Source organism: Pimephales promelas, chromosome 24 (genome assembly GCF_988280905.1).
Source record: "Pimephales promelas chromosome 24, fPimPro1.hap1.1, whole genome shotgun sequence".
NCBI lineage: Eukaryota > Metazoa > Chordata > Actinopteri > Cypriniformes > Leuciscidae > Pimephales > Pimephales promelas.
Genome location: NC_142792.1, coordinates 2,097,025 through 2,112,425, shown reverse-complemented (window position 1 = coordinate 2,112,425; position 15,401 = coordinate 2,097,025). Strand labels below are relative to the sequence as shown.

The following is a 15,401-nucleotide window of genomic DNA, read 5'->3' as shown; positions in this document are numbered from 1 at the left end:
GCGCTTTATTACAAGTTGTGTTCATGTAAATAAATAACCCAACATGGGCAATGCAACACAGGCTCCTTCTGATGAGGACACGCCCCTTACTTCTGATTGGCTACAACTTGTTTTGTGCCGCTCAGTCCCATCCACTTCAACAGCGTTTCTCAGAAATCGCTAACTCCACATTACTGGTTAATTAAACATCGAGCATAATTATTAAGAAAAGTAAAGTAGAGCGAAATTTAAAAAGAAATTGTTTTAATGCGATGGCATTTTCACCATGTTTAAAACACTCATCCTTCCCTCGGGTCATTTTGACCCGAAACCCTTTTTTTTTTTTTTTTTTTTTGTTAATTGAGTGTTCATAAGAGGGGTCCAAGACCCTATGACTTTTGTCGCACTTGAACCATGAATACACCCAAAAAAACAAAAACAAAAAAATCTTGGATTTGAGGAGTTTTGTGTTTTTTTCAATTTGACCCCCATAGGAATGAATGGAATGTGAGGGATACTTCAATACACATAGAAAAGCCTAAAAATGCTCCAAATTCAAACTAAAAATGCTAAAACGTTACCAAAAAATTATTTTATAATGTAGTATCTGCATACTGAAGATAAACTGCTCGTTTGCTCCATCTAGTGGAAAGAGAATATAGTATTTTGTTTCCACAAGCGGTTGGCAAAGACACCTAATGTAAGATATTTGAAGGTGAATTAAAAGGGTTATGCATGAAATTGTGATTTATTTTGAATTTAAGATGAAAGAATGTGAGGAATGTGCTATTATTTATTATTACTGATCAAATCTTGTCATTTAAAGGTATATATAATAAAAAATAATCTCCAAACATTTTTTAATGTAAAAAAAATTATATTTCTTTCAGAAAAACTTTTATTTATTTTATTTTTAAATCATTTTGACCCGCGAAAGATATTTTCAAAGTGCGAGGGTGACGTTTAAGTGTGACGTTGGCGTAACGTTATTTTAAAAATGTTATATGAAATGTTTTAATGGTCTGTTCTGTAGTGAGTAGTAAAAATTAGCAATTTAATAAATGAATAGTGTGCATTTTTACGTCAACTTACGTGAAGTCTTCGTGAAGTCCTGTTTCGCGTTTGGAGGGGTGGAGTTGTGTAGTTGAACTCTCTCCGGTGTGGCTTGGTTGAAGTTTGCAGCAAACACAACACGAGAGTTTGAACAACTGCTCATCTTTCTCTGAGGACTGCAGTGTGTTCATGGTGAAGATTGAGGGATGTTTGAGAAGGTGAAGACGAGGAGCGCGTATGATGTGGAGGAGTTCAGACGCCATGCTTTTAAGAGAAGATCGGGACAAAATGTGGAGATGGAGCTCAGACGAGGTTCAGTACCAGGTGAGACGTCTTTACTGTCGATTGTATCAGGTTTGTAGATTCACATGGTCTGCAGTTTAACATTTCCTTCGAAATTAGCATCGTGAGTGTTTGTATTGTCTGTGAAGACGAATCAAAAATCGTCAGGCCTTCTCTGCTGTTTGATTAAAGGTGCAGTATGTAATATTATTGACAGCTAGCGGCTGAAATGGGTAATGCAGGACAAATTCAAAATATTGGTGAGTTGTTTGCATCGTCCCTTTCTCCTCAGACTCTCAGAATATATATATATATATATTTAATGTATGAACATTTATAACACTATCCTTCATATTATTGCATCAAAATACAAAGAAATGTGGGTGTGATGATAAAGTTGACTGTTTCTTTCTTCTGACTGCCATTATCAATCTCGCTATTTGTACACGTGTAATATTTTGTCGCATTCATTGTGCTAATTTTATGTATTTATTTTACATTTATATATACATAAATGTTTATTTTAAGGTCGAGGTTTTGTGTATAAAATTATACACACAAAAGTAATGAAGGGCTCGTGGAAGTTCATTGACTGAAAGGTGCATGGATGGATATCATTTTCTAGTTTTCAATGCAAATTCAGCACATGAGGATTTAATCTTTAGTTCACTAAGGCTTTTTGTTTCTATCTGGTGAAGTTAGTTACTCAATTTTGTTTTAAATGTGACCATTTTTCTCAATTTTGTCATAAAAAATACAGATTACAAGTTCTTTTCATCATATTTGATGATCTTGATATAGCGTTCTGCCAAAAGAGGACACTATAAACACTTTTTAATACACATATTATAATTTTTCTGCAAGCAAATAAACTGCTGAGAAGACTGGCTTTATTACTTGACCCATTATCCCATAAAAAGTATGCAACTTCAAATGGTAAATCATACACAGACATATTTGATCATCTCTAATTTGTTCTAGTAAGGAATAAATCAAGTATCTGGGAAATTACAACGTTAATATGTGTCTACTTCAAATAAACAGCATAGTAATCTTTGTCAAACTAATTGGATGAGCCTTGATGGACTGTGAGCAGTTTCTTGCTAAATAAATGTCACACACATGCATTCATGTAGAAAAAAAGGGAAATACAGTGAGCTGATAGAGAGGATCTGCAGTCATCATGTGAACGCGCTTGATTTAGGAGTGCAGTGTGTGACCGGAGATCAGGTCAGTGTGTGTGTGCATTTTTTATTTGTTTGTGTCTCTATGCATTTTATCATCTATGATGCTTAATTTCACTTCATGAATTTCATGAAAGTTTTTAATGTTTTGTTTTGTTACCTGCTTTTAAAATGTGGTGCGTGTCGCTGTTTATTAATGACTGTTAATTTGAAACACATTTGACATAACACAGGATTCCCACGCTTGTGCAAAACCCAAAAACATAAGGCCTTTTTAAATCTTGGATTTACAGAGCTGAGAAAAATCATGACAATTATAGACATTTTACTGGTTTTTCTCAGCTCTAAAATGCTATTAAAAATGGATATCTCTGTAATATGTATATATACATATGCAAGCTGGGGGCGTTTTTCGGTTTGGACTTCTCTTTATGAAGGTCTGTCATGAATAGTGTCGAAGTGAGAGAACCTTTGTCGTGGATCCAGAGCTTGAGGAAGTGAGAAACTCGACTGAGGAAGCTCCTCAAACCAGTCAAACGTGCCTTTGTTTCGCCATTATTAGCCTGTTTTATTTTCTGAGGCAAAATGGAATACACTGGTAATGATAAAAGAGCAAATAAAGACCGTATAGATATTTTCAGAAGACTCTGAGAAGTTTCCAAAGTCTTGGCTATCATATAAAAACAATCTAAGATTATTTTACAGGAAAAACAATACAGCTGATTTAATGCACACTTGTAGCGGGGCATGTTGTCACACTATGTGAATGATGTAATTGCCAACTAAAACTTAAAAATCTTTTCTTTTGTTGTTGAAATGAAATAAAATGTAAATATCAGGTGAAAATTCAACTTAAACGTAGTTAATTTAAAAAAAATAAGTAGAAATATTTTAAAACTAATAATTTTTTTAAAATAAAAATAAATATATAATTAAATGCTAATTCAAAATATTAATAAATATTATTAAAAACTATGAAAATTACAAAAAAGTAATTATATAAAATAAAAAAAATGCTAATTTAAAATATTAATAAATACTGTAATATTTTAAATTAATAATAATAAAAATGACAAGATCAACTAAATTGAATCAATACTTAAACTAAAATCAAAGTGAAAAATTTAAAGTATATAAATAAAAGCTTATTAATAAATACTATAATATTTATGCAATATCTAAAACAAAACGTCATCTTTCTCAGTATACATTTATTGTATGTATTTGAGTAAAACAGACCTATTTATGACAATTAAATAATAAACCATTATTTAGGCTGACAAATATAATTACAAATGCTTGTGTTAATTTCCCCCACCCCAAAAACACAACAATGACCATCATAAAAACACTGCAGTGGTATGTTTAGGTTATATTAAAGCACACCCATTAAGTGTGTTCATGAACCTAGAGTTGCCCGATTGTGTCCAAGAGGATGTGTGTGTTCAAGTGCTCAATAGAGGAAGCAGCGATCTTCACTAAATGCACAAATAGTGAGACCCTTCAGATGATGCTTTCAGTTTGCGTTCTCATTCAGGTGAATTATCATGAAAGAACAAGAAAAGATTAACTGCAATAAAACGTTGTGTTTTGTGTGTGTTCAGGAGACGTCGGATGTGAGGATACGGACAGGAGTTTGCTGAGAGACAGGACTTCAGTGCTGGGAAAGACTGCGGCGTACACCGTCTCATCGATGCCTCCTCCAGCAGGTACATCACACACACACACACACACACACACACACACACACACACACACACACACACACACACACACATATCTCAACAGACCAGCTCCGGACAGTTAGTTTAAAAAAGAAAACAATTCTAGGCATTTCTACAGTACTGTGGGAGAACAGGAAGTGATGTAGAGCATTACCCACAAATGGAACAAAATGACTAATCGTCATATTTGTAGTTGTTGTTTATGGGCATATACTGTAGGACAAATGGTGTAACATGCTTTACATAAAAAAGAAGCCCATTTCTGAGTCACAAGGAAACAAAAATCATATTTTAGTAACTTGATCCTGACTATGATATGCTATGAGATCAAACGTTTATATTCATAATTCTGATACAAAGTCGAAAACATGAGAATTGAAATTGACATACTAAGTTTGAAGGTCAAGATTATGAGATAATTAGCATGGCTTATGACTTAGTATGTCATAATTTTAATCTTTCAACAGTGCCATAACTCTGACTAAGTATGACTTACTACATAACAATTTCACCTTTTTATCTCATAATTTTGACTTTGTATGTCATAATTACGATTTACTAAAGCATTATTTACCCCTTTATGCGGGGAAAATGGGATTGCGATATTTATTCCAATTTATTCTTGTCTAAATATTATCAGTGTGTTTTTTTTAAGCTTTGTTTAAAACAAACAAAGAAAGTCTAAACGTTTGTTTAAATGTCATATAGATGTAAAAGTCGTATATAAAACTTTCACCATAGTTAATCCTACAATCTTACATTTGAACAAGGAAATATTGTAGATATATTATTATTATCACACACATGTGGGTTTGATTACAGTGACCTCTGCTGTTTGTATTGAGGAGAACATACTTCCTAGTCACAGGCCCTCACAAAAAAACAAAAAGCCCAGTTATGAAGCATCTTTCATCTCGTTATGTCCCTCTATAGTGCTCCCGAAACCCAAACTCCAGTGTCCAGTGAAGAGCTCGAGTGGAAACATGATGGAGGGAGAGGACACCATGACCAATATCACCCGAGGGAGGGCGTCAGCCGTCTCCAAATATTACAGACACTTCGATAAGAGGTGTGTGTGCATGCATCAGAAACACTAAATATGTTTGTATACATATGTGTGTGTGGGGTGAGAGTCAACACTCCTTCTTAAGATGAGAAACATTAGTTGATTTGTAATGGTGCCATATATGTGTTCATACTTCATAAATAGGACAGTGGAGAGAAAATCACCCCCTCATTTCTGTCTGTAGCCCTTTGCTCCGCCTTTCAGACTTTCACTTCCTGTTGCGATGACACAGACACAGTATTTTTGATCTAATACTCTCTCCCAGTGTCAGCAAATCTCCCTCAGACTGTTCTCCACGCATCGAAGCTCCTGTGAACCCTGAACGCTCGGACTCGGGGGTCTTCTCGCAGGGGTCCTCGCAGGGGTCCGGCTGGCACGTGTGGTCCGGCTGGTGGTCTGAAGAGGTCAAAGGTGAAGGTGTGTTTGAAGAGCCAGAACATCTCCTGCCAGCCTCTGAAACCGGCAGGAGGGAGCACGAGGACGAGACTCGATGGGAGGAGAACGTCCTAAATGAAGAGATGCAGAACATGGAGAAAGATGAAGACAAACAAGTGAGTTATGCTGCGTTTTAGCATCACGGTTACTAGTCCTCGTACTTTGTGTTTGTAGTTTGAATCCATGCCAAACACTCATTATTAAACTGTGGTACGGACATGAATGGTCCACACTTTTCACCTGTTAGATGATAAAATGGGTGTATAATAATACAACAATAATAGTTTTTGTTATTAATTTTTTTTAATAAAATGTTAAAATTCATAATTTGAATATTGTATTAAATACAAAAAAATGCCAATGCAGTTCATTTTATTTTAAAAAAATTAATTGCATTGGCATTTTTTTGTATTTAATACAATATTCAAATTATGAATTTTAAAATTTTTCAAAGTGATTATTTTTTTATTATTACAATAACATTATTTTATTTTATTTTTAGTAAATTATTTAAATTATTATTTCTTCAATTATTTATTGTTTAATTATTACTTTTTACAGATTTGCAATTATTTAAAAATAATTATTTGTATAAATGTTTTAAATATATTTGAATACAGTATTGTAATTTTGAGTTAAATACTTAAATTCAAAATTATATTATATTATTTTTTAATTAATTTCAAAATTATTATAAATTAAGTTTTTAATTATCACCTAAAACTATTAAAATTATTTAGAAAAAATGTCAAGGCTTAAAAAAAGATTTTTTTATTATTTAAATGATTAATAAAAGTAAAATAGTAAAATTATTATACATTTATTTAATTTAATTATTACTTAAAGCTATTAAAAATTATTGAAACTTTTTTGTAAAGGCTTTGGACAAAAGCGTCTTCTAAATCAACGAATGTAAGTTCCTTTGTAAAAAGGGACACAAAACATATATAGATATACCAAAATATCCTAGAGACTCTTTTAACCAAAAACACTCAAGCAAAATCGTAGCAACCACAAAACAACACCCTGGCAAACAATTACAACACATCATGCATCAGGACATCTGCATGCATCAGGAAGTCTCACATGTCATTTTCTTTAAAAAAAAATCTGTAAAAATATGTGTTTTGTCATTACACTTCTTAATGTCAAATTAAAGCTGCAAATCACTCTTTGTGTGACGAATCAGATATTTCTGTTTTTATCAAAAGTGGCCCATCAGCCCAACCACATGACACTGTGTTTTTCCACCCAGAGAGTGTAGTTTCAGTGGCTTTCCAACATCAGACATTACCCAAGATGCCACAGTGACATGTCATACTTTCATATTTAGTATCAGAGAGGAAATAACAGGTTGTTTTCGACAGGAGCTCAAACTCTATAAGATCGCCAACGAGCTCCTGCAGACGGAGAGGGCGTACGTGACCCGCCTGCATCTGCTGGACCAGGTCAGTTCATGCTCTGCACTCACTTTAAAGGTGCCCTTACAATGTGTTGAAATAATATTTTAATTTTCTCTCTTATATCTACATGGGGTTATTTTTAAATTAAAATGTCCAGGTATGGTTTTACAGCTCCATTTTCAACTCTAGAAATTGGCCCCAGAATGAAATGATCTGTTTTTACCTTATTTGGGAGGTAATGAATATATGAATAATGAATAATGACCTTATATGAATAGTAATGAGGAGCTCTGCTCTGATTGGCTGATTGTGTTCAAAGACAGCTGTGTTCCCTTAAGCCTAGTTCACACTACATGATTTTAAGCCCGATTTGCAAATCGTTGAGGTCGCCGACAGGTCAGGGTGTTATCGCATGCAAATCGCTATATAAAATATATACTGGGGCCGGCCACCGGGGGGCGATGGAGACGCTTCGGCTTCACTTTTCAGGGCTTGTGCGGCACGCTTGTTTCAGACGAATACAATCGAATCGGAGTTATATTAAAAAGTGTCCTGGCTCTTCCAAGCTTTATAATGCCAGTGATCGGCTGTATATTTTTTGAAGTCCATCAAAGTGCATCTATCCATGATAAAAGTCCTCCATACAGCTCTTCTGAAAGGAAGTGATGCGTTTGTGTAAGAAAAATATCCATATTTATAACTTTATCGATTAAAATAACTAGCTTCTGGCAGACTAAAACAATACGTAATGCTTTAATATAACTCAGATTGTATTCGTCTGAAAGAAAAAAAGTGGGGTACTTTTCATTTTTGGGTGAACTTTCCCTTTAAGAGTGACGTCTGCACTGTTTCTGCAGGTGTTCTGTGCTAGACTCACAGAGGAGGCTGGGAAGGGGGCGTTTCCTATCGAGGTGGTGAAGAGCATCTTCTCGAATGTGGGATCCATCTACACGTTCCACAGCGAGTTCCTCCTGCCGGAGCTGGAGACGCGGATGAGCCAGTGGTGAGCGCCGTCGTCGTCGTCTTCTCAGACGTTCTCAGACTCCCGCTCACGTCTCGTCCTCCCGCAGGGACTCCACACCCCGCATCGGGGACATCATGGCTCAGCTCGCGCCCTTCCTGAGGATGTACGCCGAGTACGTGATCAACTTCGACAGCGCCATGGATTTGATCAAACAGTGGATGGAGCGATCGGCACAGTTTAGTGGAGTCATTCAGGACATACAGGTGCTTTTACCTGAATTATATGTCAATATATCAATATATATATATATATATATATATATATCAAATAATTGGGTCTGATTTTCCAGTTAAATAGCTAAAATATATATAAAATAAAATTATTTAAATGAATTGGTTCTGGTTTTCCAGTTATATATATATATATATATATACATTATTTTTTCTTTTATTATTTTATTTTTTAAAGTGTCTTGCACTTACATGCCCAGCCCAAATAGGCTTAAAAGACACTAATGACATAAAACAAACATAATACAAAAATATATATATATATTTTTTAAAAATTATAATTACAATATAAATAATTGGGCCTGATTTTCCAGTTATATATATTTTTTACATTTTTATATATAAAAAATATTTTACATTTTTATATATAAAAACTGATATATATATATATATATATATAATAAAATAATTATGTCAGTTAAATATTTAATATAATATGAAATAATTTGGTCAGATTTTTTTGTTAAATGTCTAAATATATATAAAATTAAATAATATTTAAAAATACATATGTTCTTCAACACCAATTTACTTGAAGCGACAGTGCAATTGTATCTTTAATGAAATTTGAAAATTGGTATTTGTTTATTATATTGGATTGATTTATCTGTTTGAAATGTTTATTAATGCACACATACTAGTTTTAAAAAACTGTAGGCAATATACAGTATGTCCTGCACAGTACCAACACAAGTGTTACATTCAGGAGCATTCATGACCATGACCTCCAAAAATGAATAAATAGTTTTGCTGTGTGTTTTCAGAGTCAGGACGTGTGTGGGAATCTGACTCTGCAGCATCACATGCTGGAGCCGGTGCAGCGGGTTCCTCGCTACGAGATGCTGCTCAAAGACTACCTGAAGAAACTCCCGGAGAACGACACGGACCGCAGCCAGGCCGAGAGTGAGACGTGTTTTTGTGTTTTGTGCGTGTGTGTCCTTCTCACTTGCATGAGCATCTGGATGTGAACATGCAGGATAAAGTGAAAGTGTTGTTTAGCTCCCAGATACTTTCAGTTCCATAACTGGATGAGTCAGCTCAGATATCACTTCTCCTTCCTGTTTTCCAGAGTCTCTGAACATCATCTCGACGGCTGCCGCACACTCCAACACGGCCATCCGCAAGATGGTGAGACACACTTTCACTAAACCTGCTACTATATGTAGCGGTAGTCAGAACAAGATGGCCGCCTTCCTGACTGTGATTTATGATGTTTATATGCAATTGTTGTCATAAATATATATTTAATTATTAACTAATACTAATACTAATTATTATTAACAGTATTAACTTACTTTTAAGTGTTACTAAGTGTGTGTTTGTAAATTGCTCTTTTATAGAATTTCAACGTGTTACTCGCCATGAAAATAGCTTGCATGGAGTTAAAACACCATCTGGCTTTCAAGTCTTTGCTCTGCTTGTTTTCCAGGAGAACCTGAAGAAGCTCATGGAGATCTACGAGATGCTGGGATGTGAGGAGGACATCGTTAACCCGTCCAACGAGCTCATTAAAGAAGGACAGATCCTGAAGCTGGCCGCCAGAAACACCTCGTCCATGGAGAGATACCTATACCTGGTGAGATCAACACAGTCATGCATGCAAACACACTTATTTTGACTTGAGAAGCTAAATTACTTACGGTATTAAGTCTTTAAAAATATATGAGGTAACACTTTATATTAAAGAGTCCTAGTAATAGCCATAAATTAGGCATAATTACATGCAACTACACCTTAAAAAGTGTAACCATTGTAAATAAGAACTTGTTCTTAATGACTTGCTTGTAAAAAAAATAAAAATAAAAAGTATTTTAATCACGGCATCCTTCTCTTGACAGTTTAACCACATGTTGTTGTACTGCGTGCCTAAGTTCAGTCTTGTGGGTCAGCGGTTCACCGTGCGCAAGCGGGTCGGCGTGGCGGGCATGAAGGTGCGCGAGACCTCCAACGACGACTATCCTCACACTTTCCAGGTGTCAGGTAAAGAGCGGACGCTGGAGCTGCAGGCCAGGTGATGACAGAATCCACTCATTTCACCTGTTGATAAAGATAAGCGTCTGTTTTTATCTCATAATGACTGTAGCTTTTCATTGTTCACAGCTCAGAGCAAGACAAAGAGGACTGGATTAAGGTATCAGTGTCGTTCAGTTGCTCAAAGCTAAAGTTAATCTGAATTAAATGCATGTAAGAGTCAGGAAAATATGGAAGCTTATTTCAGCCATGGAATAGAAAGAAAAAGTAAATTGCAACATTTTATCTAACAATTCTGACTTTTTGGCAATTATTATGAGATGGTCCTCACTGCAGAACACAAAATCCAGGGGGAGTAGTTGGATCCAGATCCAACTCCTCCCACCTTACATATCCTGAACCTACCCATCTCCGCCCCCTGATCCCTAACCCCACCCCGTGATCCCAAACCCCACCCCCTGATCCCTAACCCCACCACTGTTCCTACCCATCTCCGCCCCTGATCCCTAACCCCACCACTGTTCCTACCCATCTCCGCCCCTGATCCCAAACCCCACCCCGTGATCCCAAACCCCACCCCCTGATCCCTAACCCCACCACTTTTCCTACCCATCTCCGCCCCTGATCCCTAACCCCACCACTTTTCCTACCCATCTCCGCCCCTGATCCCTAACCCCACCACTTTTCCTACCCATCTCCGCCCCCTGATCCCAAACCCCACCACTTTTCCTACCCATCTCCGCCCCCTGATCCCAAACCCCACCACTTTTCCTACCCATCTCCGCCCCTGATCCCTAACCCCACCACTGTTCCTACACATCTCCGCCCCTGATCCCAAACCCCACCACTTTTCCTACCCATCTCCGCCCCTGATCCCTAACCACACCCCTAATCCTACCCATCTCCGCCCCTGATCCCTAACCCCACCACTTTTCCTACCCATCTCCGCCCCTGATCCCAAACCCCACCACTTTTCCTACCCATCTCCGCCCCCTGATCCCTAACCCCACCACTGTTCCTACACATCTCCGCCCCCTGATCCCTAACCACACCCCTAATCCTACCCATCTCCGCCCCTGATCCCTAACCCCACCACTGTTCCTACACATCTCCGCCCCTGATCCCAAACCCCACCACTTTTCCTACCCATCTCCGCCCCTGATCCCTAACCACACCCCTAATCCTACCCATCTCCACCCCCTGATCCCTAACCCCACCACTGTTCCTACACATCTCCGCCCCCTGATCCCTAACCACACCCCTAATCCTACCCATCTCCGCCCCTGATCCCAAACCCCACCACTTTTCCTACCCATCTCCGCCCCTGATCCCTAACCACACCCCTAATCCTACCCATCTCCGCCCCTGATCCCTAACCCCACCACTTTTCCTACCCATCTCCGCCCCTGATCCCAAACCCCACCACTTTTCCTACCCATCTCCGCCCCCTGATCCCTAACCCCACCACTGTTCCTACACATCTCCGCCCCCTGATCCCTAACCACACCCCTAATCCTACCCATCTCTGCCCCTGATCCCTAACCCCACCACTGTTCCTACACATCTCCGCCCCTGATCCCAAACCCCACCACTTTTCCTACCCATCTCCGCCCCTGATCCCTAACCACACCCCTAATCCTACCCATCTCCGCCCCTGATCCCTAACCCCACCACTTTTTCTACACATCTCCGCCCCCTGATCCCTAACCCCACCACTGTTCCTACACATCTCCGCCCCTGATCCCTAACCCCACCACTTTTTCTACACATCTCCGCCCCTGATCCCTAACCCCACCACTTTTCCTACCCATCTCCACCCCCTGATCCCTAACCCCACCACTTTTCCTACCCATCTCCGCCCCTGATCCCTAACCCCACCACTTTTTCTACACATCTCCGCCCCCTGATCCCGAACCCCACCACTTTTCCTACCCATCTCCGCCCCTGATCCCTAACCCCACCACTTTTCCTACCCATCTCCGCCCCTGATCCCTAACCCCACCACTTTTTCTACACATCTCCGCCCCCTGATCCCTAACCCCACCACTGTTCCTACACATCTCCGCCCCTGATCCCTAACCCCACCACTTTTTCTACACATCTCCGCCCCTGATCCCTAACCCCACCACTTTTCCTACCCATCTCCACCCCCTGATCCCTAACCCCACCACTTTTCCTACCCATCTCCGCCCCTGATCCCAAACCCCACCCATAATCCTACCCATCTCCGCCCCCTGATCCCGAACCCCACCCATAATCCTACCCATCTCCGCCCCTGATCCCTAACCCCACCCCTAATCCTACCCATCTCCGCCCCCTGATCCCTAATCACACCCCTTAATCCTACCCATCTCCGCCCCTGAACCTTAACCCCACCCCTAATCCTACCAATCTCCGCCCCCTGATCCCTAACCCCACCCCCTGATCCCTAACCCCACCCATATTCCTACCCATCTCCGCCCCCTGATCATAACCCGTATATTCCGTGGCAGGAACAAGATTCCAAAGGAAAGTTTTAATGTGGGTTGTTCACATTCCAGGCGTTCCAGGAGACCATTGAAATCTTTGAACAGAAGAATGAAACTTTCAAGTCAGCCTCTAAAGAAGTGGTGGATGAGGTGTCTGTGAGTAGAAATGTGCAAAACAGCGAATCCACGAACTATCACTGCTTTGCTCTTAATTGAAAACACTTTCTTTATCTGGGCTCATGTGTTTTTCAGAAGGAGGAGTTGGGGAAGAGAGCCCCACGCTGGATTCGGGACAATGAAGTGACCATGTGCATGAAATGCAAGGAGCCCTTCAACGCTCTGACCCGCAGGAGACACCACTGCAGGGCGTGCGGATACGTGAGTTTGCATGCATACAGTCCTGTCGTGACACTCTTGATGGCGCAGGCTCATAAATCCTTAAAGGGATAGTTCACCCCAAAATTAAATGAAAATTACTCGCCCTCATGTTGTTCCAACCCTTCATTCATAAGTAAATATAACTGTAAAAACGATTTTTTTAGAAGGTTTTGAAGTGAAGCAAGCTTATTTTTTGTATTTTAAAAGATGAGCTTATGTTTTAAGATGCGTTTCAGGTCGTGTGCCATAAATGTTCGGACTACAAGGCGCCACTGAGGTACGACAGTAACAGATTAAATAAGGTCTGTAAAGACTGTTACTTCACCCTGACCGGCAGAGTGGACACCGAGGAACCAGTCGCCGGGAAGAAAAGAGGAATTCTAGAGGTGTTTGTTATTGATGTTTTTTTTTTGTTCTTTCTGTCTGCGTGAACCGTTCTGGATTTTTCTCCTCTCCTCCTGAATGTTTTCAGATTGAAGCAGCTCAGGTCTCAGGAAACAGTGTCCTGTGTGGGTTCCTGCAGTACAGTGACCGAACTAAACTGTGCCAGAGGTTCTGGTGTGTGATTCCACAGCACGAAGCACTGGTGCTTTACCTGTATGGTGCTCCACAGGTGAGAGACACTCACAATAATGGGCTAAAGATATCACTGAATATGCTGATTTCTTCTAAAAAATGTATTTTGTGCATCTTGCTTTAGATTATGTTGGCTTGACAAAGCAATGCCACTCACAACACATTAGGATCTGCTTAGGAACACCCTAGTAACAACTCAGAACATAGCAACTCTTGATGAACTGCTTTGAACAACTTAGCAACGTCGTCTGAAACCCCAGTGTCATGTATGATATCAATGCATTTCACCAAGGAACTACTCTTAACATCTAAGCAACACTCTAGCAACCACTCATCTGAAACCATAGCAACTATTTTGAAGGTATTAGCAACTGCTTAGCAACATCCTAGCAACCATTAGAAACCTAGTAACAACTTGGAACACCTTAGCAAGATCCTAGCTGCCATCTGAAACCCTAACAATTACTCTGAAAGCATCATCAACAGCTTAGTAACCGCTAGAAACAGCTCAAAACCCCTCTGCAACATTCTAGCTACCGTCTGAAACCCTAGCAACTGATCTGAAGGCTTTAGCAACCATATAAGCCTTTTCTAGATTTAAATGTTAATATCAACCGTGACTCAGTCTTGTTTCTTTGGGATTTCTTCCCACAGGATGTCAAAGCCCAGTGTACCATCCCGCTCCTGGGTTACCAGGTTGAGGACGTGGATCATCCTCCCTCCAGCTTCCGTCTGTGCCAGTCCAAATCTGTCCACTGCTTCACTGCCGACACGGAGGAAATGAAGCTGCGCTGGCTAAGAGTGATACGCAAAGCCGTGATCGGGGAGATGATGGAATGCCAGACTCCAAAAGATGGAGACCTTGACAACGGTTGCCATGAAGGCGTGCCTGATGGCACCTGAAAAAGACAGACGATTTTCCACCTTTTTGGTGTGCAACTCTTAAAATCCCAGCAGATTACAATATGTGTTGGTAAAGAACACTTGGGGAATAGATTGGATTTGTTTTGGGAGTGTATGATAACAAATCAATATCAGATATTTGAATGCACTATAATGCCGACCTAAATCAGACTGGTAAAACATTCAGTAATTGTTTTAAATGATTTTACTGACTTAGTCTACAAAAGTATTTGTTCGCAGACCAATCACTGCAAAGCTAATCCAAATTATGCTTTGTGATTTGTTAGTTTTTCTCTGTGTGCCATCATCTTTTATGTATATTTTTTTTATTTTTTTTAACGCTGTTTGTCGCTGTCCCTAAAATTTATGCACTTTATTGTTTTTTGTAAACCAGAACATTGACATTAAAATAAAATAAATTAAATAATAAACGCTCCATCGCTTTGATCCTTAGACTTGTGTGTGGTGGATCTTCTAAACTCTGCATTTTACTTTATTAAAAAATAAAATAAAAACTAACAAACTAATGTTTGCTATTTTGAATTCAGTTTTGGGGTGAAATGTGATTTAGCAGCTGCCTCAGATGCACATGTAAAGGAAGACTTGAGGCTCATTCAACACCAGAATGGTCAAATATGTTTGGTGAAATTAACAAAATGGTGAAAATACACTATTTCCAAGCTAATAATTATGTTTAGACTGTACTTATTGTATGTAGGGGAAGT

General features: G+C 39.1%; 1 protein-coding gene across 2 annotated transcripts; it reads left to right on the top strand.

The window, feature by feature from the left end:
• The first annotated feature begins 972 nt into the window (after positions 1-972).
• On the top strand, positions 973-15,112 carry fgd4b (FYVE, RhoGEF and PH domain containing 4b). Of its 2 annotated transcripts, none has more exons than XM_039660687.2 (17): positions 973-1,356; positions 4,103-4,207; positions 5,156-5,291; positions 5,554-5,839; positions 7,091-7,171; positions 7,984-8,129; positions 8,197-8,353; positions 9,145-9,283; positions 9,450-9,508; positions 9,810-9,956; positions 10,219-10,391; positions 10,481-10,511; positions 12,892-12,975; positions 13,072-13,197; positions 13,434-13,583; positions 13,670-13,810; positions 14,428-15,112. In XM_039660687.2, exons 1-17 carry the CDS (start codon positions 1,239-1,241, stop codon positions 14,674-14,676), a joined length of 2,328 nt encoding a protein of 775 aa, XP_039516621.2. In that variant the 5' UTR covers positions 973-1,238; the 3' UTR covers positions 14,677-15,112. The 2 variants fall into 2 exon arrangements, with proteins under 2 accessions (XP_039516621.2, XP_088982882.1); XM_089126756.1 differs by lacking the exon at positions 973-1,356 and adding an exon at positions 2,480-2,544.
• The last annotated feature ends 289 nt before the right edge of the window (positions 15,113-15,401 follow it).

Bases quoted from the DNA above. Each gene is read 5' to 3' on its own strand.
- fgd4b (XM_039660687.2), top strand. From the start codon at position 1,239: ATGTTTGAGAAGGTGAAGACGAGGAGCGCGTATGATGTGGAGGAGTTC. The intron at 5,292-5,553 runs GTGTGTGTGCAT...ACTCTCTCCCAG, and splicing joins TACAGACACTTCGATAAGAG to TGTCAGCAAATCTCCCTCAG. The intron at 13,811-14,427 runs GTGAGAGACACT...TTCTTCCCACAG, and splicing joins ACCTGTATGGTGCTCCACAG to GATGTCAAAGCCCAGTGTAC.